Source organism: Ovis canadensis, chromosome 17 (assembly GCF_042477335.2).
Source record: "Ovis canadensis isolate MfBH-ARS-UI-01 breed Bighorn chromosome 17, ARS-UI_OviCan_v2, whole genome shotgun sequence".
NCBI classification, from domain to species: Eukaryota; Metazoa; Chordata; class Mammalia; order Artiodactyla; family Bovidae; genus Ovis; species Ovis canadensis.
The window spans coordinates 12,114,830-12,142,725 of record NC_091261.1 but is presented as its reverse complement, the minus strand read 5'-3'; the positions used below and the strand labels follow the sequence as shown (position 1 = coordinate 12,142,725).

The following is a 27,896-nucleotide window of genomic DNA, read 5'->3' as shown; positions in this document are numbered from 1 at the left end:
TGATTGTGTACCCAAAGGCAAGTATAATACTGAATGAATATAATGACAATTGTCATTTCTTCTTCCCTCCCTCAACCCTCTACAAATATTCATTGCTTACTGTATGTTTGCTATTGTGCTCAAAGCTTTCATATTGATGGTAAAAAGTTAAATATGATAATACACATGAAATAATTCTACAAATAATAATATATTGTCATTCATTTTTGTGTACCCTTGTTCATGATTTCTTACATAGTTTTAGTATATGAAAAAAGACAAAACACATTTATACTAACAGCTAGCAGGCAAAAAAAAAAAAAAATCTTCCTAAATAGTATTAGGGGCAGGTATTAAAAACTTAAGGCCATGTAAAAGAGAGTAATGTCTCTTATACTGCAATGTGTAGGAAAGGGAGGGGAGAAGGATAAATTAGGAGTATGAGATTAACAGATGTGGATGCATGTTAAATTGCTTCAGTTGTGTCCGACTCCTTGTGACCTTATGGACTGTAGCCTGCCAGGCTCCTCTGACCATGGAAATTCTCCAGGCAAGCATACTGGAGTGGGTTGCCATGCCCTCCTCCAGAGTGTCTTTCCCATCCAGGGATCAAACCCGTGTCTCCTGCACTCAAGGCAGATGCTTTAGCACTGAGCCACTGGGGAAGCCCATGAGGGTAACAGATACACACTATTCTAATATGAGATAGATCAACCACAAAGACTCACTGGATAGCACAGGGGACTATATCCAATATTTTGCAATGACCCATGATGGAACATAATCTATAAAATAACATATGTGTGTGTGTAGATAGATAGACAGATAGATATGGGCTTTGCAGGTGCTGCTAGTGGTAAAGAATCTGCCTACCAATGCAGGAAATGTAAGAGATGCAGGTTTGAACCCTTGGTTGGGAAGATCCCCTGGAATAGGAAATGGCAACCTGCTCCAGAAACTTCCATTGACAGAGGAGCCTGACAAGCTACAGTCCATGGGGGCTCAAAGAGTTGAACACAACTGAATGACTGAGCATACATATATACATATGGGCTTCCCTGGTGGCTCAGTGGTGAAGAGTCTACCCCCAATACAGGAACTGCAGGAGATGCGGGTTTGATCCCAGGGTTGGGAAGATCCACTGGAGGAGGAAATGGCAACCCACTCCAGTATTCTTGCCATTGGAGAAACCAAGGGACAGAGGAGCCTGGTGGGCTGCAGTCCGTGGGGTCACAAGAGTCAGTCAAGCAACTTAGTGTGTATAAAGTGAAAGTGAAAGTGAAGTCGCTCAGTCGTGTCCGACTCTTTGCGACCCCATGGACTGTAGCCTATCAGGCTCCTCTGTCCATGAGATTTTCCAGGCAAGAGTGCTGGAGTGGATTGCCATTTCTTTCTCCAGGGGATCTTTCTGACCCAGGAATCAAACCCGGGTCTCCCGCATTGCAGGCAGACACTTTACCGTCTGAGCCACGAGGGATATGAATCACTTTACTATATACCTGAAACTAATACAATACTGTGGATCAACTGTACTTCAATTTTATTTCAATTCTGAATAAAAGGAAACTGGAAGACAGAAACCTGACTAAAAGAGAAAAAGCTGTAATTCATATGCATTTCCAGGGTGTCTGTTAAAATGCAGTCTGTTTCAGAAGGTATGGTGCTGCCAATGTGGTGGCTGCACTCTGAGGAGCAAGGTCTCAGAGCAAATAGTGGGGAAAGCTTTCCATACGAACACTGTGGTCAGACTGAACCAGTGTGTTAGGCTATTACACCCTGCAGTATGTAATGCTGATGTTGCTGTAACAAAGTGTTCTCAGTATTTCAGCTTTAGATTTGATTTTTCAATATGAATTTAATGAAATGTTTTATTAGGAACATACATATATATCAATATATTATAAACAGCTTCATCTAGGCTAAGAAACTGGGGTTTCCCAAGTGGCCCAGTGGTAAAGAATCCACTGTTGCCCATGCAGGTGACACGAGTTCGATCCCTGCATTGGGAAGATCTCCTGCAGAAGGCAATGGCAACCCGCTCCAGTACTCTTGCCCTGGAAATCCCATGGACAGAGGAGCCTGGCAGTGGGATCACAGAGTCAGAGAGGACTTTGCAACTAAACCACGACAACTACTACAAGGCTAAGAAACTAAAGGTTCAAGGCAAGGTGTTCCTCAACCTGACAGAGAATTAGTTCACATCTTTATGTTTCCTTATTTTTAAGCATTTCTACAGATGTCTTGGATTTACTAAGGCTGCTGTCACTTTTAATACAAATATGTCCATTCAGCAGGTTTTAGATGTTAAGAAGAAAAGATCTGTAGGCACTCAAAAACAACTGAGCAAAGCTACTTCTAAAAATAGAAGAGAAAGTTACAATTTCAAAAAAAAAAATCAATAGAGTAGATACTCACATGCTCACAGCAGCTCTCACCTTTAGCTGAAACAGAGGGCAACAGAAATTGCCTCATGTAAGTTAATGTGCGGTCTGTGGTTAAAGGTTGGTAGGATACTTTGATGTGCACCAAATTTGACCTACAATTTATGATACAAACTACATATACACCTTCTAAGCCACAAAAACCTGAGAGGCAAAACTGTGATGTCTACAGTAAGAACCAATATTTTTGGTGCAGAAAGCCAGCAGTTAAACATGTACCTAACACCTTACGCTCTACTGCCAAGCAAAGAAAGAAAAACAAAACATACACACACACACAATTTATCTGGTTTACCCATTAAAACTCTGATTTTAAAATTAAAAATATAGACTATGTGATGAGTATTCACTATAAGCTATTCTAAATCATGTTCAGATCCAAGCACCATCTCATAATTTAAGCTCATTTAAATTAATCTGTTGTCTATCTGTAACTATTTTTGCTATGATTGAAAAAAGTATAATAAAAATTAAAATATTGGTTTCATGTACCTTAAACCCTAAGATGACTCTTGAAAGAACTGTCTCTGGATAAGACAGACTATATATATAGACATGTAAAAAGCAAAAAAAGAAAAAAAAAATCTCTTACCAAGGAGAGGTGACTTTCTCCAGTACCCATCTCTTACTTCAATATAATCATACCAGCACAAACTACTTTTGTATAGGTCCATTGTAGTAAAATTTAAAACAATCTGCAAAGTGGAAAAAAGAATATGCAGATTAAAAATGATTATAATTTCAGGTGGCTAGAAACCCAGATCTACTGTGCAAACAGACTAATAGCAAATTCTTTTCTTCTTCCTATATTAGTATCCAATATTTTTTCTTTAATAAAACCTAAAAAAATCCATTTTCCCAACTTAATGTCTAACAATTTAGAAGCCCAATGCCAATAAATAAACTATACATTTCAGCAATTAAACTAAACTTCTATAAAGTTAATTGAACAATTGTGAGATGAGAAAGCTTTATTCAAACATTTTATTTTTTATTTTTTAATATATTTTATTTATTTTTTAAAATTTTATTTTTACTTTATTTTACTTTACAATACTGTATTGGTTTTGCCACACATTGACATGGATCTGCCATGGGTGTATACGAGCTCCCAATCCTGAATCCCCCTCCCACCTCCCAGCCCATATCATCTCTCTGGATCATCCCCGTGCAGCCCCAAGCATCCTGTATCTTGTATCGAACATATACAGAGTGAAGTAAGCCAGAAAGAAAAATACTAATACAGTATACTGACACATATATATGGAATTTAGAAAGATGGTAATGATGACCCTATATGCGAGACAGCAAAAGAGATACAGCTGTATAGAATGGACTTTTGGACTCTGAGGGAGAGGGAGAGGGTGGGATGATTTGGAAGAATGGCATTGAAACATGTATACTATCAAACATTTTATTTTGAATTTTCTTAGATAAACATGACTTTATGAAAAGTTCTGATTTTGTTATGACTGTGTTTTAATAATTTATTTCAGACATCTATAATTATATAAAAATAACCACCATGTGCCATATTCCAGGAATATAATATCATTGTGTACTTGAAATGTTTTAAATACAGCTTTAGAATTAAAATTTCTCCATATAACTATAATCAAAGACAGATGTCACTATGCTTCTCTAAATTCAAGAATATACACTCAAAGACCTTTTAAGTTAGAAGATCTTGTACATGACCTTTTATTTTATACTTTGCTTTGAAATGTTACTGCTGCTACTGCTAAGTCACTTCAGTCGTGTCCTACTCTGTGCGACCCCATAGATGGCAGCCCACCAGGCTTCCCCATCCCTGGGATTCTACAGGCAAGAACACTGGAGTGGGTTGCCATTTCCTTCTCCAATGCATGAAAATGAAAAGTGAAAGTGAAGTCGCTCAGTCGTATCCAACTCTTAGCAACCCCATGGACTGCAGCCTACCAGGCTCCTCTGTCCATGGGATTTTCCAGGCAAGAGTACTGGAGTGGGGTGCCACTGCCTACTTTTGAAGATAATTCAAGGATAACTCAAGGAAAGACAGTTTTCTTACTGCTTTATAAAAATACTTTACTTTCCAGATAATTAATATTTTTTCAGTTGATTACACCAAAAAGTAGAGGAACAATGACATAAGAAATGCATATATCTGATGAGGTAAAATTCACTTGAACAATAATTTTTACATTGAAAAACTCTTTCGAACTCTATTCTGCTAATAATATCTAAGATGCTTAGGGTGTATAGTGAATGTATTTTTTACTCTAGAAATCAAAATGGACTTTGGCTAAAAGTAAAAAGTTATGAATGTTTGAAATACTTCTAATATAAAAATATAGTTTGTAACTGTATAACCAGAATGTTTTGTGACAATATAAAATCTGAATATAGGAAGACTCTTAAGCAAATGAAAAAATAATGAGTCTTGAATTCATATTTGCAAAAGTACTACCATTTTTGTGTTAGAAAGCATATACTTCTGTCTTGAGCACACTATTTAACAGAAAGGTGAGTACAAACTGTTTCAAGCAATCCTCAACTAATTTACTTTTTCGTATAATGAAGATGGAAACAGTGAGAGACTTTATTTTCTTGGCATCCAAAATCACTGCAGATGGAGACTGCAGCCATGAACTTGAAAGACATTTGCTCCTTGGAATAAAAGGTATGACAAACCTAGAGAACATATTAAAAAACAGACATTAACTAGCTGTCAAAGGTCCGTCTAGTCAAAGCTATGGTTTTTCTAGTAGTCATGTATGAATGTGAGAGTTGAACCATAAGGAAAGCTGAGAGCCAAAGAATTGATGCTTTTGAACTGTGGTGTTGGAGAAGACTCTTGGGAGTCCCTTGGACTGCAAGGAGATCAAGCCAGTCAATCCTAAAGGAAATCAGTCCTGAATATTCATTGGAAGGACTCGCTCATTAAAAAAGACCCTGATCCTGGGATTTGATTAAAGTCATACTTGAATGGTGTAGTGGTTTCCCATACTTTCTTCAATTTAAGTCTGAATTTTGCAATAAGGAGTTCATGATATGAGCCAGAGTCAGCTCCTGGTCTTGTAATTAAATTGAAGAAAGTAGGGAAAATCTTACTACTTACATGAGGAGGCCTTATAAATAGCTGAGAAAAAAGAAGCTAAAGGCAAAGGAGAAAAGGAAAGAATTCTGCATTCAAATTCTGCATTTGAATGCAGAATTCCAAAGAAGAGCAAGGAGAGATAAGAAAGCCTTCCTCACTGATCAACTGAAAGAAATGGAGGAAAACAATAGAATGGGAAAGACTAGAGATATCTTCAAGAAAATTAGAGATACCAAAGGAACGTTTCATTACAAGATGGGCACAATAAAGGACAGAAAAGGTATGGACCTAACAAAAGCAGAAGATATTAAGAAAAGGTGGTAAGAATACACTGAAGAACTGTACAAAAAAGATCTTCATGACCCAGATAATCATGATGGTGTGATCATTCACCTAGACCCAGACATCCTAAAATGCAAAGTCAAGTGGGCCTCATGAAACATCACTACTAACAAAGCTAGTGGAGGTGATGGAATTCCAGCTGAGCTATTTCCAATCCTGAAAGATGATGCTGTGAAAGTGCTGTACTCAATATGCCAATAAATTTGGAAAACTCAGCATTGGCCACAGGACTGGAAAAGGTCAGTTTTCATTCCAATCCCAAAGAAAGGCAATGCCAAAAATGTTCAAACTACCACACAATTTCACCCATCTCACATGCTAGGCAAGTAATGCTCAAAATTCTCCAAGTCAGGCTTCCACAGTATGTGAACCATGAACTTCCAGATGTTCAAGATGGATTTAGAAAAGGCAGAGGAACCAGAAATGAAATTGTCAACATCTGTTGCATCATCAAAAAAGCAAAAGATTTCCAGAAAAACATATACTTCTACTTTATCGACTACACCAAAGCCTTTGACTGTGTGGATCACAACAAACTATGGAGAATTCTTAGTGATGTAAATGCCAGACCACCTTCCTACCTTCTGAGAAATGTGTATTCAGGTTAAGAAGCAACAATTAGAACTGGACATGAAACAACAGACTGGTTCCAAATTGGGAAGGGGTACATCAAGGCTGTATATAGTCACCCTGCTTATTTAACTTCTATGCAGAGTACATCATGTGACATGCTAGGCTGGATGAAGCATAACTTGGAATCAAGATTTCCAGCAGAAATATCAATAACCTCAGATACGCAGATGATACCACCCTTATGGCAGAAAGCAAAGAAGCACTAAAGAGCTTCTTGATGAAACTGGAAGATGAGGGAGAGAAAGTAGGTTGAAAACTCAACATTCAGAAAACTAAAATCATGGCATCTGGTCCTATCACTTCATGGCAAATAGAAGGGGAAACAATAGAAACAGTGACAGACATTATTTTTTGGGGCTCCAAAATCACTGCAGATGGTGACTGCAGCCATGAAGTGAAAAGACGCTTTGCCCTTGGAAGGAAAGCTATGACTAACCTAGACAGCATATTGAAGAGCAGAGACATTACTTTGCCGACAAAGGTCCATCTAGTCAAAGCTATGGCTTTTCCCGTACTTATGTATGGATCTGAAAGTTGGACTATAAATAAAGCTGAGCACCGAATAACTGATGCTTTTGAACTGTGGTGTTAGAGAAGACTCTTGAAAGTCCCTTGGACTGCAAGGAGATCAAGCCAGTCAATCCTAAAGGAAATAAATCATGAATATTCATTGGAAAGACCGATGCTGAAGCTGAAATTACCATACTTTGGCCACCTGATGCGAAGAACTGTCTCTTTGGAAAAGACTTTAATGCTGGGAAAGACTGAAGGCAGTAGGGGGAGGTGACAATAGAGGATGAGAAGGTTGGATGGCATCACTGACTCGATGGACATGAGTTTGAGCAAGCTCCGGGAGTTGGTGATAGACAGGGAGGCCTGGCGTGCTGCAGTCCTTGGGGCTGCAAAGAGTCAGACACTGGCTGAATTGAACTGAACTGACTGAACTGATGCTTGGAAAGATTAAAGGTGGCAGGTGAAGGGGACAACAGAACCACAGAAGATTAGAAGGTTGGATGGCATCACCGACTGGATGGACATGATTTTGAGCAAGCTCTGGGAGCTGGTGATGGACAGGGAAGCGTTTTGTGCTGCAGTCCATGGGGTCACAAAAGAGTCAGACACGACTGAGCAACTGAACTGAACTGAGAATGAAGAAACAACATAAATATTTATCATGGTATTTTATATCTTTGGAGAAGGAAACGCAACCCACTACAGTATTGTTGCCTGGAAAATCCCATGGACAGAAGAGCCTGGCAGGTTATAGTCCATGGGGTTGCAAGAGTCAGAGATGACTTAGCAACTAAAGAGAGAGAGATTTTATATCTTAGCACCCCAATAATTATTGATGAAATTGTATGTCATAGTTGGTTTTAATTGCCAATATAAATAATCATTTCACAGTGGTAGAAAGTAAGAATTTGTCTAAATATAATGAAAATCAGTTGCACCTTACAGTGGTATTAACATTTTACCATTAAATTTAACATTTATCAGTTTTTTTGAACATGTACTTTCCTGACTCCAAGTGGCGAAATATATCAAGGATGTGAAAATAGAGACATGGTGTTATTCAAATATAATAGAGTAGGCGTGGTATAATTTGGTTTGTTTTAATAAAACTTTTCATTTATTTATTTCTATTTTAGTTATAGTTTTTATTTTTCCTTTGTTTTTTTTTTCCTCTGTTGTTATTATTCTAAATATTCTAAAAGAATATTTACAAGAATTTCTAAATATCAAAGGACAAAAGACTTTTTTTCACTTTCTATTTCAATAATCCTCAATACTTGATTTCTAAAATGCATATTTTCTAAACTATTTTCCTGAAATAAGTTTGTAATATGTTTGCTCTTCCAACTCTGAATACCAATTCAACATTAGGTTATTCTTAGGATTTAACTGGAAATAATATATGGTTTTCCCCCTTGACTTTGTATTTAAGTTTGCTACAAATGTGGAATAAGACCACTTTCTGATATGAAGTTTCATTCTCCATTTGTATTCTCCCTGTAACAAGGAGCAGGTTTCAACTATAATTAATGAAAACTTATTCAATATAGCAGAGATGGAAAACCAGAATACAGATACAAATGGTAGACCTCAAAGTTCTTTTGTGGCTTCCCTCTGGGATATAAAGAAGAGTTTTATAATGGCATGCAAAGAGTTTCAACTTCCTCCTTGGTGAGGAAAGAATCAGCTAAATTGGAGAGATGTGTATGATCAGAATTTACTCAAAATTGAAACAATGTGGTTGAGTTGCTTATGGTAGTTAATTTTTGAAGCCTGCAACACACAGACACACACACACACAGTTGGAAGGAGGGCTAACTCTAAACAGAACAGTTTCCTATCTTGTTTTTAATCTTCTATTTTAAACTCCAAGTACTGTGAAGGAACAAAACTGGCCTACTTAAATGTAAAACACAGATTCCTTTAGAAGCAGAAAATGTAATAATGACAAGTTTTCTAAAATCAAATCTTAGGGTTCTGATGCAGAAGTAAAACACTGGCCTTTGACTATGGTTACTAGCAGAAGCCATACTTGAATTACAAATCAAAAACACTTGAAAAATATTTGAGTGTTTTATATTGTGCTATTTTATATAAATATGTTGCATCTTTTTTCAAACAATGATGAAATAAAAACTACCTAGCACAATTACATATGTTTTATATGTATCTAGTTACCATTTATAATTTATAATTAATCATAGTTCCCTTGGAACATGGGATTGAGGGAAATACAGGGGACAATTCTAAGATTTCCTGTGATCTACTTGGAGTCTCAGTTGCTATTCTGCAAAGTTAAATGGATTCAACTGCTGCGGAGTTTGCTTATTAAAACTTTGTTTTACAATCCTAGAGAGTGAACTGTCTTGAAGAAAGGCAGATCAACAGTCACGGGAACAGATGTCTCGAAGTCTCTAGAGAAAGATATAATCAGTGAACTGTTGTCAGCACAATTAAGATATTATTGACTACCTAAACAAATTCCATGAGCAGCATAAAAAGACCAGTAAAAAAAGATTTATACTTTATAGTGCTGAGGATGCTCCCCATCTTCAGCACTATAGAAATATTGTCAGTTAGACTATTATTAAATAGTTCTTTAGAAAGAAACATTAGAATCAAAGCAGTAAAATAAAATTGATTTCTGGGCTCCATCCAAAAACAGCTTGGAAAAGTCTAATAAACTCTCCAGAGAGATAGCTGTTTTCTTCTCAGATATGAGACCAGGGGCAAAAGCAGTAAACTATACCCACGGGCCAAATCCAGCTTGCAGCCAGTTTTTGTAAAGAAAATTTTGTTCTACACATTCCTTTACACATTGTCTAGGACTGCTTTTACATAATAGTAGGATTAAGTATTTCAACAAACTGTATAGCTGACAAAGCAAAAATATTGTTTTTTACTGTATGTACTCTCTAGAAAGATTAGCCAAATTCTGAAATAATTAATAACTAAGGTTTTGTTCAGAGCTGAACTGTATCATACTAAAGGGAAAATTTACATTTATTTTTATACTAAAAGTTGTTTGCAACTGGGATCCATAAAGTTGAGGTTCAAATTCTAGGCTCTTATTTTGCTAGTTTACTTAAACTTTCTGAGTTTGAATGAATTCTTGCCATAAAATGGAGATCATCATATAAGATTGATCTCAGCAGAATTAAATCAGAAAAATTTAATTAAATAATGTGCAGAAAAACACTAAGGTAATCTAAGTACATTGTTAATATTCTCACAGATTATTATTTTCATGGTACATATTTGAACATCTTTCACAATATAAATCCTAACAGTTCAGTTCAGTTCAGTTCAGTTCAATCGCTCAGTCGTGTCCAACTCTTTGCAACCCCATGGACTGCAGCATACCAGGCCTCCCTGTCCATCACCAACTCCTACAGTTAAGAAACAGTCCGGAAATAAATAAAAATATTAATCTAATTTATCTAATCCAATTAAGCTGGAAGACATAAAAACATTAATTTCAAAGTTTTGCAGGAAACTCTACGTGTTAAAGTAAAGGATTCTTAATCTAAAATCTAAAGAAGAATAGATAGGAGAACTTGAGGCCTTGGTTTAAGCCCCTGTTTTACAACAGACTAGTTGTATAACTCAGGCAGATGCTAATGCCATCAGGGATTCATTACATGACAGTAACTGGATTAGGCTATGCAAATAATTTTTTGCTTAAATGTATATGATAATATATATACATTTTGACATTATGATTTGTCATCACCAGCTGTTCATTGGAACATTTATTATACTTGCCTTTCCTTAATTCCCACTCCACCCCTGTATCTAATCAGTTGCCAATTTCTATAGATACTCTGCAATGCACTTGAAAATATTCTCCTGCTTCTTTATCACTGTCAGGGCTCTCCATGCTTCTCTGAATTAATCAATAGCTTCAGAAGATATGTTCTGTTTTTCAGCTGTGCTCTTTTGCAATTCATCCTGCACTCTATGACCTTTTTAATCCCAGTAAAGTTGAGTTTCCATCATGGTACTGGCGTTGGCGTTTACATCCATCGTTACAAATTTCTAAGCCTGGGGTCAAAGATTCTAGGTTATAATCTACTTTTGCTACCTCATTTTCACTATCTTATAGAATCTTCATTCCACTCACCCCTGACTCTTGCTACTGGGTCCTGACAAAGTACCCTGATTTCAGTATTCCTTTCTTCAAGGTATACTTAATTCTACTTGGAATTCTGCTTCCTGCTTTCCTATTTCTGGAAACTCTTCAAATCTCTCAAACTCTGAATTAAATAATATCCTCTCTTCAGTTGTGTCTGGATCTCCCAACAAGATCTAAGTTCTATCCCTGCAAATCCATGACAAGTTGAATCTTGCTTTCCTTCATTAGATTTTAGTTTGCCTTTTAAGTTACTAGGCCTTTTTCTTGCTCTATGTTTATAAGATTCTCGATGACAAAGATTTCTTTCATAAGCCATAAGATCCATTTATTTTAATAAGATCAAAGATTTTTTCTATACCTAATAATTGCTAAATTTAAGCATTAGCCTTTGGCAATATAAATTTTATATTGTAAATTGACCATATATGTGTAAATCATTAGATTCTATAAAGAGAGAGTTCTGCAAAATGAGAAGTCAAATGATAGTTTTTAAATGGGCTATACAGGAAAAGAAAAAAATACTAACTCTAGTTAAGACAAAAGCAATATGCCCTTGTTGAAAGGTCAATCAGTTCTAAGGGATAAAAGAATCGATGTTGTGTGCTTCTGTCAGCTCAATATAACTATGTTCCCAGAGGCACATTCTGGGCTACCGCCAGTATTTCCTGTACAACATCAAGGACAGCCTGGGATTGGGTAGGAACTTCTCAGGGGCTATCCAGGTGGCATTAGTGCTAAAGAATCTGCCTGCCAGTACAGGAGATGTGGTTAGGTCCCTGGGTCAGAAAGATTCCCTAGAGTAGGAAATGGCAACCCACTCCAATATTCTTGCCTGGGAAATTCCATGGACAGAGGAGCCTGGTAGGCTCCAGTCCATGGGGTCACAGGAGTCAGACATGACTGAATATATACACACATGCACATCTTACCTCAGGAGGCTCAGTCTTAGCAAGACATACATGTACATCAACAACTTTATTAGTTTTTACTATGGAAAATAAACATAAAACTTAACATATTAACTCATTTAAGTATATAGTTCTGTGGCATTAATTAATACACAACATTATTCACATTGTTGTGTAACAAAATTTTTATATAAAAATATTTCCCCTGGATATAATAATATATACTTATTGCAGAAATGAAAGGAAGAAAAAATAAAAACCTATCTATAAAACCAACAGGGAGAAATAAGCATTTTGTCAGTATATATTCTTCTCTAATTTTGTCTCTAATATATATAATTCAAAAATTAGATATTTTTAAACTGTATGCAGAAAACTATAAGACACTGATGAACTAAATCAAAGATGACACAAACAGATGGAGAGGTATTCCATATTTGTGGGTTGGAAGTATAAATACTGCAAAAATGCTACCAAATGAAATCTACAGATTCAAAGCAATCCCTATCAAATTACCAATGGCATTTTCCACAAAACTAGAACAAAAAATTTCACAGTTCATATGGAAACAAAAGACCCTGAATAGTCAAACCAATCTTGAGAGAGAAGAATTTAGCTAAACACCTTTCTTGACTTTAGACAATACAACAAAGCAACAGACATCAAGACAGTATCAGTTCAGTTCAGTTCAGTCGCTCAGTCATATCCAACCATTGCAACCCCATGAATACAGCACGCCAGGCCTCCCTGTCCATCACCAACTCCCGGAGTTCACTCAGACTCACGTCCATCAAGTCGGTGATGCTGTCCAGCCATCTCATCCTCTGTGATCCCCTTTCCTCCTGCCCCCAATCCCTCCCAGCATCAGAGCCTTTTCCAATGAATCCACTCTTCACATGAGGTGGCCAAAGTACTGGAGTTTCAGCTTTAGCATCATTCCTTCCAAAGAACACCCAGGACTGATCTCCTTTAGAATTGACAAGTTGGATCTCCTTGCAGTCCAAAGGACTCTCAAGACTCTTCTACACCACAGTTCAAAAGCATCAATTCTTCGGTGCTCAGCTTTCTTAGCAGTCCAACTCTCACATCCATACATGACTATTGGAAAAACCATAGCCTTGACTAGACGGACCTTAGTCGGCAAAGTAATGTCTCTGCTTTTGAATATACTGTCTAGGTTGGTCATAACTTTCTTTCCAAGGAGTAAGCATCTTTTAATTTCATGGCTGCAGTCACCATCTGCAGTGATTTTGGAGCTCAGATAAATAAAGTCTGACACTTTCCCCTGTTTCCCCATCTATTTCTCATGAAGTGATGGGACGGACTGGATGCCGTGATCTTCATTTTCTGAATGTTGAGCATTAAAGACAACATTTCAGCCTCCTCTTTCATTTTCATCAAGAGGCTTTTTAGTTCCTCTTCACTTTCTGCCATAAGGGTGGTGTCATCTGCATATCTGAGGTGTTTGATATTTCTCCCAGCAATCTTGATTCCCGCTTGTGCTTCTTCCAGACCAGCATTTCTCATGATGTACTCTGCATATAAGTTAAATAAGCAGGGTGACAATATACAGCCTTGACATACTCCTTTTCCTATTTGGAACCAGTCTGCTGTTCCATGTCCAGTTCTAACTGTTGCTTCTTGACCTGCATATAGGTTACTCAAGAGGCAGGTCAGGTGGTCTGGTGTTCCCATCTCTTTCAGAATTTTCCACGGTATATTGTGATCCACACAGTCAAAGGCTTTGGCATAGTCAATAAAGCAAAAATAGATGTTTTTCTGGAACTCTCTTCTTTTTCAGTGATCCAGCAGATGTTGGCAATTTGATCTGTGGCCTTTTCTAAAACCAGCTTGAACATCAGGGAGTTCGCGGTTCACATACTGCTGAAGCCTGGCTTGGAGAATTTTGAGCATTACTGTACTAGCATGTGAGATGAGTGCAATTGTGTGGTAGTTTGAGCATCCCTTGGCATTGCCTTTCCTTGGGATTGGAATGAAAACTGACCTTTTCCAGTCCTGTGGCCACTGCTGAGTTTTCCAAATTTGCTGGCATATTGAGTGCAGCACTTTCACAGCATCATCTTTCAGGATTTGAAACAGCTCAACAGGAATTCCATCACCTCCACTAGCTTTGTTTGTAGTGATGCTTTCTAAGGCCCACTTGACTTCACATTCCAGGATGTCTGGCTCTAGGTGAGTGATTACACCATTATGGTTATCTGGGTCATGAAGATCTTTTTTGTACAGTTCTTATGAGTATTCTTGCCACCTCTTCTTAATATCTTCTGCTTCTGTTAGGTCCATACCATTTCTGTCCTTTATCAAGCCCATCTTTGCATGAAATGTTCCCTTGGTATCTCTAACTTTCTTGAAGAGATCTCTAGTCTTTCCCATTCTGTTCTTTTCCTCTATTTCTTTGTATTGATCGCTAAGGAATGCATTCCTATTTCTTCTTGCTGTTTTTTGGAACTCTGCATTCAGATGCTTATAACTTTCCTTTTCTCTTTTGCTTTTGACTTCTCTTCTTTTCACAGCTATTTGTAAGGCCTTCCCAGACAGCAATTTTACTTTTTTGAATTTCTTTTCCGTGAGGATGGTCTTAATCCCTGTCCCCTGTACAATGTCACGAACCTCCATCCATAGCTCATCAGGCACTGTCTATGAGATCTAGTCTCTTAAATCTATTTCTCACTTCCACTGTATAATCATAAGGGATTTGATTTAGGTCATACCTGAATGGTCTAGTGGTTTTCTCTACTTTCAATTTCAGTCTGAATTTGGCAATAAGGAGTTCATGATCTGAGCCACAGTCAGCTACCCGTCTTATTTTTGCTGACTGTGGAGATCTTCTCCATCTTTGGCTACAAAGAATACAATCAATCTGATTTCGGTGTTGACCATCTGGTGATGTCCATGTGTAGAGTCTCCTGTTGTGCTGTTAGAAGAGGGTGTTTGCTATGACCAATGCGTTCTCTTGGCAAAACTCTATTAGCCTTTGCCCTGCTTCATTCCGTATTGCAAGGCCAAATTTGTCTGTTACTCCAGGTGTTTCTTGACTTTGTATTTTTGCATTCCAGTCCCCTGTAATGAAAAGGACATCTTTTTGGGATGTTAGTTCTAAAAGGTCTTGTAGATCTTCATAGAACCATTCAACTTCAGCTTCATCAGTGTTACTGGCTGGGGCATAGATTTGAATTACTGTGATATTGAATTGTTTGCCTTGGAAACGAACAGAGATCTTTCTGTTGCTTTTGAGATTGCATCCAAGTACTGCATTTCAGACTCTTTTGTTGACCGTGACGGCTACTCCATTTCTTCTAAAGGATTCTTGGCCGCAGTAGTAGATATAATGATCATGTGAGTTAAATTCATCCATTCCAGTCCATTTTAGTTCACTGATTTCCTAGAATGTCGACGTTCACTCTTGCCATCTCCTGTTTGACCCCTTCCAGTTTGCCTTGATTCATGAACCTAACATTCCAGGTTCTTATGCATAGGAAATAGGACCCTGTTACTCTTTACAGCATCAGACATTGCTTCTATCACCAGTCACATCCACAACTGGGTATTGTTTTTGCTTTGGCTCCATCCCTTCATTCTTTCTGGAGTTATTTCTCCACTGATCTCCAGTAGTATATTGGGCACCTACTGACCTGCGGAGTTCCTCTTTCAGTATCCTATCATTTTGCCTTTTCATACTGTTCATGTGGTTCTCAAGGCAAGAATACTGAAGTGGTTGCCATTCCCTTCTCCAGTGGACCACATTCTGTCAAATCTTTTCATCATGCCTGCCTGTCTTGGGTGGCCCCACAGGGCATGGCCTAGTTTCATTGAGTTAGACAAGGCTGTGGTCCTAGTGTGATTATATTGACTAGTTTTCTGTGATTATGGTTTCAAGACAGTATGGTACTGGCCAAAAATCCAAGAAATATACACCAATAAACAAGATAGAAAGCCCAGAGGTAAACCCACACACCTACAGGAGGAGCATGATAGGCTGCAGTCCGTGCGGTCGCAAAGAGTCGGACATGACTGAACGACTTCACGTTCACTTTTCACTTTCATGCATTAGAGAAGGAAATGGCAACCCACTCCAGTGTTCTTGCCTGGAGAATCCCAGGGACGGGAGAGCCTGGTGGGCTGCCGTCTTTGGGGTTGCACAGAGTCAGATACAACTGAAGCAACTTAGCAGCAGCAGCAGAAGCATAGGTACCTTATTTTTTTTTAAGGTAGCAAAAATATACAATGGAGCAAAGATAGCCTCTGCAGTAAGTGGTGCTGGAAAAACTGGATAAACTGGATAAAATGGAAAAACTGGATAAACCTGTAAAAGAATGAAATTAGAGCATTTTTCTAACACCATTCACAAAGATAAACTCAAAATGGGCTAAAGATTTAAAAGATCAGAAAGTATAAACCTCTTAGAGGAAAATATAGGCAGAACACTCTATGACATAAATCACAGCAAGATCCTCTCTGACTCACCTTCTAGAGTAACTGAAATAAAAACGAAAATAAACAAATGAAACCTAAGCAAACTTAAAAGCTTTTTCACAGCAAAGGAAACTAAAAAAAAAAAAAATGGAGAAAAGACAACCCTCAGAATGGGAGAAAATAATAGCAAATGAAACAACTGACAAAAGATTAATGTCCAAAATATACAAGTAGCCCATACAAGTCGCCCCCTGAGAAACAAACAACGCAATCAAAGTGTGAAAAAGACCTGAACAGACATTTCTTCAAAGATGACATACAGATGGCTAACAAACACATGAAAAGATGCTCAACATTGTTCTTTATTAGAGAAGTGCAAATCAAAACTAAAATCAGATATCACCTCACATCTGTCAGAATGGCCATCATCAAAAAATCTACAAACATTAAATGTCAATGTTTAGTTCTAGGAGTTGGGTAGTCTTACAGTTGTTTGATATTGTAATTCACTCTCTTTGAAAATTTGATAAACAAAATACAACATATCATTTTTGGCTCAAATAACATTACTTTGATAAAGAATGACAGTAAACAGTTTAATACATTGATTAAATATCTATTTACCCTGATATTTCAATAACTATTCTACACTCTTAAGTCATTGTCTAATATAGTATAAATCTTTATTAATTAATAAGAGCTCTTCATATATGTGTAGGATTAATGTTTTCTCATCCATTTGTTCTATAATATTCTTCACTTTGGTTTTAATATGTATGTTTTCAGTTTTGTAAAAAATTTAGTTGATGTAAGTTGCTCAAAATATTTTACATTTTCTTATTTTCAATTATGTACTCAAGACATCTTTTTCAAAATAAAAAACAAATACTTATGCTTTCTTGAGAAAAATATGCAGTATAAAATATTTGTTTTTTTTCCAAAATATTAAAATTATTTTATTACATATTAAAATTATTTATGGAAATTTCAATCCCAAAGAAGGGCAATGCCAAAGAATGTTCAAATTACCACACAATTGCACTCCTTTCACATGCTGGGAAGGTTATGTTCAAAATCCTTGAAGACAGGCTTCAAAGTATGTGAAGCGAGACCTTCCAGATAGATGCGCAAGCTGGATTTAGAAAAGGCAGAGGAATGAGAGATCAAATTGCCAAAATCTGTTGGATCATGAATAAAGCAAGGGAATTCCAGAAAAACATCTACTTCTGCTTCATTGACTACACTAAAGCCTTTGATTGTGGGGATCACAATAAATTGTGGAAAATCCTTAAAGAGATGAGCCACCTTAACTGCCTCCTGAGAAACCAGCATGCAGGTCAAGAAGCAACAGAACCTGTCATGGAACAACAGACTGGTTCCAAACTGGGAAAGGAGTACATCAAGGCTGTATATTGTCAACCTGCCTTTTAACATTTATGCAGAGTACATCATGCAAAATGCCAGGTTGGATGAAGCTCAAGCTGGAATCAAGATTGCCAAGAGAAATATCAATAACCTCAGATATGCAGATGCCACCACCCTTATGGCAGAAAATAAAGAGGAACTAAAGAGCTTCTTGAAGAAAGCAAAAGAGGAGAGTGAAAAATCAAACTTTAAAAAGCATTAGAATACTGTATTGGTGTTTTTCTTTCTGGCTTACTTCACTCTGTATAATCGACTCCAGTTTCATCCATCTCATCAGAACTGATTCAAATGAATTCTTTTTAACGGCTGAGTAATACTCCATTGTGTATATGTACCACAGCTTTCTTATCCATTCATCTGCTGATGGACATCTAGGTTGTTTCCATGTCCTGGCTATTATAAACAGTGCTGCGATGAACATTGGGGTACATGTGTCTCTTTCAATTCTGGTTTCCTCGGTGTGTATGCCCAGAAGTGGGATTGCTGGGTCATAAGGTAGTTCTATTTGCAATTTTTTAAGGAATCTCCACAGTGTTCTCCATAGTGGCTGTACTAGTTTGCATTCCCACCAACAGTGTAGGAGGGTTCCCTTTTCTCCACACCCTCTCCAGCATTTATTGCTTGCAGATTTTTGGAAAACACCAATACAGTATACTAACACATATATATGGAATTTAGGAAGATGGCAATGACGACCCTGTATGCAAGACAGGGAAAGAGACACAGATGTGTATAACGGACTTTTGGACTCAGAGGGAGAGGGAGAGGGTGGGATGATTTGGGAGAATGACATTCTAACATGTATACTATCATGTGAATTGAATCGCCAGTCTATGTCTGACGCAGGATGCAGCATGCTTGGGGCTGGTGCATGGGGATGACCCAGAAAGATGTTCTGGGGAGGGAGGTGGGAGGGGGGTTCACGTTTGGGAATGCATGTAAGAATTAACGATTTTAAAATTTAAAAAATAAAAAACTAAAAATTAAAAAAATAAAAAAATAAAAAGCATTAGAAAAAATAAGATCATGGCATCCAGTCCCATCACTTCATGGCAAATAGATGGGGAAACAATAGAAACAGTGACAGACTTTTATTTTCTCAAGCTCCAAAATCACCGCAGATGGTGACTGCAGCCGTGAAATTAAAAGATGCTTGTTCTTGGAAGAAAAGCTATGAGAAACCTAGACAGCATATTAAAAAGCAGAGATACCATTTTGCTGACAAATGCATGTATAGTCCAATAGTCATATATGGACCTGAGTGTTGGACCATAAAGAAGGCTGACAGCTGAAGAAGATTCTTTCAATCTGTGGTGCTGGAGAAGACTCTTGAGAGGCCCTTGGACAGCAAGGAGATAAAACCTAAAGGAAATCAGTCCTGAATATTCACTGGAAGGACTGATGCTGAAGCTGAAGCTCCAATACTCTGGCCACCCGATGTGAAGAACTGACTCATTGGCAAAGACCCTATGCTGGGAAAGGATGAAGGCAGAGGGAAAAGGAGGTGACAGAGGATGAAATGGTTGGATGGCATCATCAACTAAATAGAGTTGAGTCTGAGCAAACTCTAGGGGATAGTGAAGGTCAGAAAAGCCTGCTATGTTGCAGTCCATGGGGTCTCAAAGAGTTGGACATTACTGAGCAACTGAATAACAACAGCAAAATTTATTGAAAAATTATTTTCCCAATTTCTTTCAGAAATCATCTCTTTAAGTGTGTAAATTAAAAATCTATTCCCAGAGGCATAATTCTGAGCTTTTTAGGTTAATTCCAGAAGCTTATTTTGACATTACCACAGAATTTGAAATATGAAACAATTATCTGCTATCTTACAGTATAATTTACTTCCTTTCATTAATTATTTTCCAACTTGCCTTGGTTATTCCATACCTTTTGTTTTGTAAATAAACTCTAGAAAAATTTGGTCTGGGTATGAAACAAAATTCTATTGGAGAGTTATTTGCAATCCTTAAAATCCTACATTAGTTTTGGAAAAACTGACAATTATAATACATCTTGCTATACAATATATAGTTGTGTGTTAGTCCCACAGTAAAGTCTTCTGCTTTATTAAATCTATTATATTTTAATATATTTGTTTTTATTTGTTTACCTCTATACCTGTTTTCTAGTTCATTCTCCTTAATTTTTGAAACAGGAAAATTGGTATTCTTTATAAGTGAAAAAAAAAAAAGTAATGATTAGCTCTGCCAAATGCAATCTATATAGTATTAGGCAGATTATTCAATCTTTTCTTAAGCTTAATTTTGTTTATACGTAAAATGGAGATTGCTGCTGCTAAGTCACTTCAGTCGTGTCCGACTCCGTGCGACCCCATAGATGGCAGCCCACTAGGCTCCTCTGTCCCTGGGATTCTCCAGGCAAGAATACTGGAGTGGGTTGCCATTTCCTTCTCCAATGCATGAAAGTGAAAAGTGAAAGTAAAGTTGCTCAGTTATGCCTGACTCTTAGTGACACTATGGACTCAGCCCACCAGGCTCCTCTGTCCATGGGATTTTCCAGGCAAGGGTACTGGAGTGCGTTGCCATTGCCTTCTCCAAAAATGGAGATTACTGTCATACTAAACTCACTGAGGTATGAACAGTTTAGAGATTTGGCAAAGAACCTAAAAGCACTTAATAAAGATTAAGTCTTTCTATTTATTGTATTAAAAACAAAACATTTAGTCCTAAACCACCTTCTCATTGTTAAATATATATATTAAATTCTAGTGTTACCAGCATTGTGGAAAAAACTTTTCTTTCCCATTTTGAAATTATTGTGTGCTAAAACGCTTACTCCTTGGAAGGAAAGTTATGACCAACCTAGACAGCATATTCAAAAGCAGAGACATTACTTTGTCGACTAAGGTCCGTCTAGTCAAGGCTATGGTTTTCCAGTAGTCATATATGGATGTGAGAGTTGGACTGTGAAGAAGGCTGAGCAATGAAGAATTGATGCTTTTGAAGTGTGGTGTTGGAGAAGACTCTTGAGAGTCCCTTGGACTGCAAGGAGATCCAACCAGTCCTTTCTGAAGGAGATCGGCCCTGGGATTTCTTTGGAAGGAATGATGCTAAAGCTGAAGCTCCAGTACTTTGGCCACCTCATGCAAAGAGTTGACTCATTGGAAAAGACTCTGATGCTGGGAGAGATTGGGGGCAGGAGGAGAAGGGGATGAACGAGGATGAGATGGCTGGATGGCATCACTGACTTGATGGACGTGAGTCTGAGTGAACTTTGGTGATGGACAGGGAGGCCTGGCGTGCTGTGATTCATGGGGTCACAAAAAGTCGGACACGACTAAGTGACTGAACTGAACTGAAGTCGCTTCAATCATGCCCAATTCTTTGTGACTCTTTGTACTGTAGCCTGCCAGGCTCCTCTGTCCATGGATTCTCTAGGTAAGAATACTGGAGGGGGCTGCTGTGCCGTCCTTCAGGGGATCTTCCGAACCCAGGGACTGAACTCATGTCTTATTTCTCCTGCGCTGGCAGGGAGGTTCTTTACCACTAGCACCACCTGGAAAGCACTTTAATATTACTATTTGATGAACTAACTGGTTTTAAAAAAATGAATTACTCTGAAATTACTAAATAAAAACATTTGTAATTTTATAGAGATTGACCTGATTTTATATATATATATAATATATATAATATATATACATTATATATATGTGTGTATATATATATATAGCAACACATGTGTTTATATTTGTATGTGAAGCATTTCATAATTTTTTCATATGTCTGTATGGAGTGTGTCTATCAACATTTTACTAGTTTTGTCAAACAAATGAAAAGGTTACACACTGTTTCTATAAATAAATTTTTTATGAGAAGTATCTGAAATTTTACAATTTGAAACAATTTAGCATCACTCTAAATAACTTGTTACCTTATTTTTATATTGTTATTAACTTATTAAATTTCTTGCACCCATTAAATCAGCTTTGACAACTTGAATTTCCCGGATTCTACCCTAAGAAATACTATTTGCAGGGCAGGACTGGAAGTGCGCACACAGAGAATGCACTTGTGGACGCAGTGGGGGAAGGCGAAGGCACGAAGGACTGCGAGCAGCACTGACAGACATGCACTGCCGTGTGTGAAACAGACAACCGGCAGGAAGCTGCTGTGCAGCGCAGGGGACTCAGCTCGGTGCTCTGTGGTGACCTAGAACAGAGCGTGGAGGTGGGAGGGAGACTCAAGATTGAGGGGGTATATACACACATATATATACACACATATGGCTGATTCACGTTATACAGCAGAAACTAACACAACATTGTAAAGCAATTGTATTCCAATACAAAAATAAAAAGTATTCCTGCAAATTTTGATTTCTAAGTTGGATTTATAGCTAATTATATCTAATGAAATTATATTATCATGAATTCAAGTAGAATTTTTAAAATGGAATATAATATACATATAAATTGTAGAAGTGAATGGCAATCCACTCCAGTATTCTTGCCTGGAGATTCCCATGGACCTCTAGAAGAGCCTGGCAGGCCACAGTCCATGGGGTTGCAAAGAGTCAGATTCAACTGAGTGACTAACACTATAATATATAAAAATACTGAATCACTGTTGTACTTCTGAAACCTATAATACTGTAAATCAATTAAAATTCTTTAAAATTCACATTTCAAACAGGAAAACTATCACTAAAACAAGCTAAACTGAAAAATTGAACCCAAAATACAAACTATAGGTTAGACAAAATGAGATTTGATGGAAATCGGAGATGGGAGAAGGAATACTGAATAAAAAATATTTGGTAAATCTTCAACAAATGTTGTTGGGAAAAATGGATCTTTATGTGTAAGAGTGGAGAAGGAAATGGCAACGACTCTAGTATTCTTGCCTGGAAAATCCCATGGACAGAGAAGCCTGGCAGGCTACATATAGTCCATAGGATCATAAAGAGTTGGACACAACTTAAGCGACTTAACACACACACACACACACACACACACACACACACACGTAAGAGAATGAACTACCATCTTAAGCCATACACAAAAGTTAGCTTGACAATGGTCTAAAGACCTATACATAAAACTCATAATGCTAAACCTCCTAGAGGGAAACACAGGGGAAAATCTTCATTAAATTGGATTTGACAATGATTTCTTGGTTATGACTCCAAAAGAATAGGGAACAAACAAAAAATAGATAATCAGTACTACATCAACTAAAAAGCTTTTGTGAAGGAAAGGAAAAAATCAACATTGTCGAAAGGCAACTACAGAAAAGGACATAATATTTGCAGGTCATATATATGGGGTAAATACATATAAAGAATATATGAAGTAGTCATACAGCACAAGAAAATTTAAATAATCCAGTTTAGAAAAATGGGCAAAAGACTTGAAGAGGCATTTCTCCAAAGATGATGTACAAGTGTTGAATAAACAAAGAGAAAACTTTCAATCATCAGAGAAATAAAAATCAAAACCATAGGGATGGTGACTCACATCCATGAGGGTGGTGACTATCAAAAGATATGAAAATAATACCTGTTGGTAAAGATGTGGAGAAACTGGACCCCACGTGCACTGTTAGAGAGATTTTAAAATAGCACAGCCACTATGAAAAACAATATGAAAGTTCCTCAAAAAATGAAATAACAGAACTGCCAAATGATCCATCAATCCCTGAGAACTTAATAGGCATGCTACTGAGACAGGCTGGAACCTGGATACTTTGCTATAGTACTGAAATGCTTGTACCTGGACACATTTCTTCTTGAGCAACAAATACAAAGAATCAATACAGGGCTTAAAATAACTGCATAAAAAAGTTCAATTAGGGCAATTTCTGGGCAAAGCATATAAAGTGACCAAAAAGGCCAAATGCCACTTGTGAAGAGCTTAGACCAAAAGCTGCTGCTGCTGCTGCTAAGTCGCTTCATTCGTGTCCGACTCTGTGCGACCCAAGAGACGGCAGCCCACCAGGCTCCCCCGTCCCTGGGATTCTCCAGGCAAGAACACTGGAGCGGGTTGCCATTTCCTTCTCAAATGCATGACAGTGAAGTCGCTCAGTCATGTCCGACTCCTAGCGACCCCATGGACTGCAGCCTACCAGTCTCCTCTGTCCATGGGATTTTCCAGGCAAGAGTACTGGAATGGGGTGCCATTGCCTTCTCCTGTGTATGTACTTACTACGGCTTAATTGTATATTTAAAAATGATTAAAGCAGCAATTCACGTTGTATGTTTTTTATCACAAAAAATGTTAGGCAAATATCTGCATATAGTTAAATGTTAATCACCAAAAACAAAACAAAACAAAACAATAACATCTCATTTATTTCAAGAAAAAAAGAAGCTTGAAAATAAAACAATAAGATGTGACAATGTGAGTCATAATCTTACATTTAGAATCATTTAATGGCTTGGGAGAAGGATAAAGATACTAATTATACATGACTCCATTAAAAGAGTAGGCTAGTAGGAAAAGATACCAAATAACAGAATATACATGTAACATTGAGGGAATTTAAACCATAATTCAATACATAAGAAGGCAAAACAGAAAAACAAACAAACAAAAAACAAAACAGCTGGGACACAGAGAATGCAAAAAGAAGCCATAATACATCAATAACCAAAATAGATATAACTACAATAAGCACTCTATTTAAAAATAAAACTTACTCTCTTGGATTCAAATAAAAAATAAAATCAAACCATTTGCTGTCTAAAAGTGACATACCTGAGACATATATCTTGATAGATTAAAAGTGTAAAGTAAGATAAAGATATACCAGGTGAAACATTAATCAAAAGAAAAAAGATTTATTAACATCATAAAGACCAGAGATTTAACTAAAACATGACTAGAGATAGATTCATTATATAATGATACATTTTATCAGAAAACTAATATTCTAAACTTATATGTATACACTATATAATATAGTGTAAAATATTTTAAAACTGTTGTTTCTCAGTCACTAAGTCGTGTCCAACTTTTTGAATGCCAAGCTCCTCTGTCCCACTCCATCTCAAATTGACTAAAGTTCATGTCCATTGAGTTGGTTATACTCTGCTGCTCCCTTCTCCTTTTGCCTTCAATCTTTCCCAGCATCAGGTCTTTTCCAATGAGTCACCTCTTTGTATCAGGTGGCCAAAGCATTGGGGTTTCAACTTCAGCATCAGTCCCTCAATGAATATTCAAGGCTGATTTCCTTAGGACTGATTGGTTTGATCTACTTCAGTTCAAAGGACTCTCAAGTCTTCTCTGACACCACAATTCAAAAGCATCAATTCTTTGGTGCTAAGCCTTCTTTAAGGACCAACTCTCAACATCCATACATGACTATTGGAAAAACCATAGTTTTGACTCTACCGACTTCTGTGGCAAAGTAATGTCTCTGATTTTTAATATGCTGTCTAGGTTTCTGATAGCATTCCTTCCAAGGAGCAAGTGTGTTTTAATTTCATGGCTGCAGACACCATTCACAGTGATTATGGAGAATAAGAAAATAAAATCTGTCACCATTTCCACTTTTTCCCCTTCTATTTGCCATGAAGGGATGGGACTAGATGCCAAGATCTTAGTTTTTTAAATGTTGATTTTCAATCCAACTTTTTCACTCTCCTCTTTTACCTTCAAGAGGATCTTCAGTTCCTCTTCACTTTCTGCCATTAGTTTAACATCTGACTATCTGAGGTTGTTGATACTTCTGCCAATAATCTTGATTCCAGTCTGTGAGTAATCTAGTCCAGCATTTTGCATGATGTATTCTGCACAGAAGTTAAACAAGGAGAGCAACAATATACAGCATTGTATATTGTACTCCTTTCCCACTTTTGAAACAGTCCATTGTTCCACATCCAGGTCTAACTGTTACAGTTTCTTGACCCTCATACAGGCTTCTCAGGAGACAGGTAAGGGGGTCTGTCTCTTTAAGAATTTCCCACAGTTTGTTGCAACCCATTTAGTTAAAGGCTTTAGCATCATCAGTGAAGCAGAAGTTGATGTGTTTTTGGAACTCCCTTGTCTTCTCCATCATCCAAAAACTGTTGGTAATTTGATCATTGGTTCCTCTGCCTCTTCAAAATCCAGCTTGTACATCTGGAAGTTTTTAGTTCACGTTCTGCTGAAGCCTTCTTGTTGTTCAATTACTAAGTCATGTCTGACTGTTTGTAACTCCATGAATTACAGCACCACAAGCTTCTCTGTCCTTCACTATCTCCCAGAGTTTGCTCAAATCGATGGCCATTGAGTCAGTGATGCTGTCTAACTATCTCATCCTCTGCCTCCCTCTTCTTTTGCCTTCAATCTTTCCCAGCATCAAGATTTTTTCCAATGAGTTGTCTCTTCCTGTCAGATGGCTAAAGTATTGGAGCTTCAACTTCAGCATCAGTTCTTTCAAGGAATATTCAGGGTTGATTTCCCTTAGGATTGACTGGTTTGATCTCCTTCAGTCCAAGGGTCTCTCAAGAGTCTTCTCCAGCACCACAGTTCAAAAGCATCTTCTTTGATGCTCAGTCTGCTTTATGATCCAAATCTCACATGTGTACATGACTACTGGAAAAACCAGAGCTTTGACTACACGGACTTTGTTGGCCAAGTGAAGTCTCAGCTTTTTAATATGCTGTCTAGTTTTGTCATAGCTTTCCTTCCAAAGAACAAGCAAGTATGTTTTAAGTTCGTAGCTGCCATCACCATCTGCAGTGATTTTGGAGCCAAAGAAAATAAAATTGATCTCTGTTTCCACTCCTTCCATTAGCTATGAAGTAATGGGAACAGATGCCATGATCTGAGTTTTTTTGAATGCTGACTTTCAAGTTAGCTTTTTCACTCTCCTCTTTCACACTCATCAAGAGGATCTTTAGTTCCTCTTCACTTTCTGCCACTAGAGTGGTATCATCTGTGTACCTGAGGTTGCTGATATTTCTGCCAGCAATCTTGATTCATTAAGCCCAGCATTTCATATGATGTACCTGATATGAAGAGTTGACTCATTAGAAAAGACCATGATTCTGAGAAAGATTGAAAGCAGGAGAAGAGGACACAGATGATGAAATGGTTGAAAGGCATCACCAACTCAATGGACGTGAGTTTGAGCAAGCTCCAGGAGACGGTGATGGACAGGGAAGCCTGGCATCCTGCAATCCATGGGGTCACAAATAGTCAGACATGACTGAGCAACTGAACAACAACTCTGCATAGAAGTTAAATAAGCAGGGTGACAATATATACACCCTTGTATTCCTTTCCCAATTTGGAACCAGCCTGTTGTTCTGTGTATGGCTTTAATGTTGCTTCTTGTCCTGCATATAGGTTTCTTAGGAAGCAGGTAAGGTGGTCTGGTATTTCCATCTCTTCATGAATTTTCCACAGTTGTGATCCTCAAAGTCAAAACGGCTTTAGAGTAGTTAATGAAGCAGAAATAGATGTTTTTCTGCAATGCCTTTACTTTTCCTATGAACCAATGTATGTTGGCAAGTTGATCTCTGGTTCCTCTGCCTTTTCTAAATCCAGCTTGTACATCTGGAAGTTCTTAGGTGACATACTATTGAAACCTAGCTTGAAGGATTTTGAGCATAATCTTGCTAGCATATGAAATACAGGCAATCACATGACGGTCTGAACATTCTTTGGCACTGGGCTTCTTTGGGATTGGAAAGAAAACTGACCTTTTCCAGTCTGTGGATACTGCTGAGTTTTCCAAATTTGCTGACATATTGAAGGCAGCACTTAAACAGCATTGTCTTTTAGGACTAAAAATAGCTCAGCTAGAATTCTGTCATCCCAACTAGCTTTGTCTGCATTAATGCTCCCTAAGGTGAGTGACCACATGACGTGGTTACCGGGTCATTAAGACATTTCTTTCTTTATTTTTTTTTTAATTTAAATTTATTTATTTTAATTGGATAGAGCTCTTCTATCCCTGTCAGGTCCTCACTATTTCTGTTATTATGCCCATCTTTGCATGAAATAGTCCCTTGATATCTCCAGTTGTCTTTAGGAGATCTTAGTGCTTTCCATTCTG

The 27,896-nt window shown here is 37.5% G+C and overlaps 1 protein-coding gene across 2 annotated transcripts in view; it reads right to left on the bottom strand.

The window, feature by feature from the left end:
* Window positions 1-27,896, bottom strand: part of TLL1 (tolloid like 1) — a 314,692-nt gene that overhangs the window by 73,160 nt on the left and 213,636 nt on the right. For both annotated transcript variants that reach the window (XM_069556609.1, XM_069556608.1), the window contains one exon: window positions 3,013-3,115. In XM_069556609.1, the coding sequence (XP_069412710.1) occupies window positions 3,013-3,115 (103 nt within the window). The remainder of the gene's footprint in view (window positions 1-3,012; window positions 3,116-27,896) is intronic.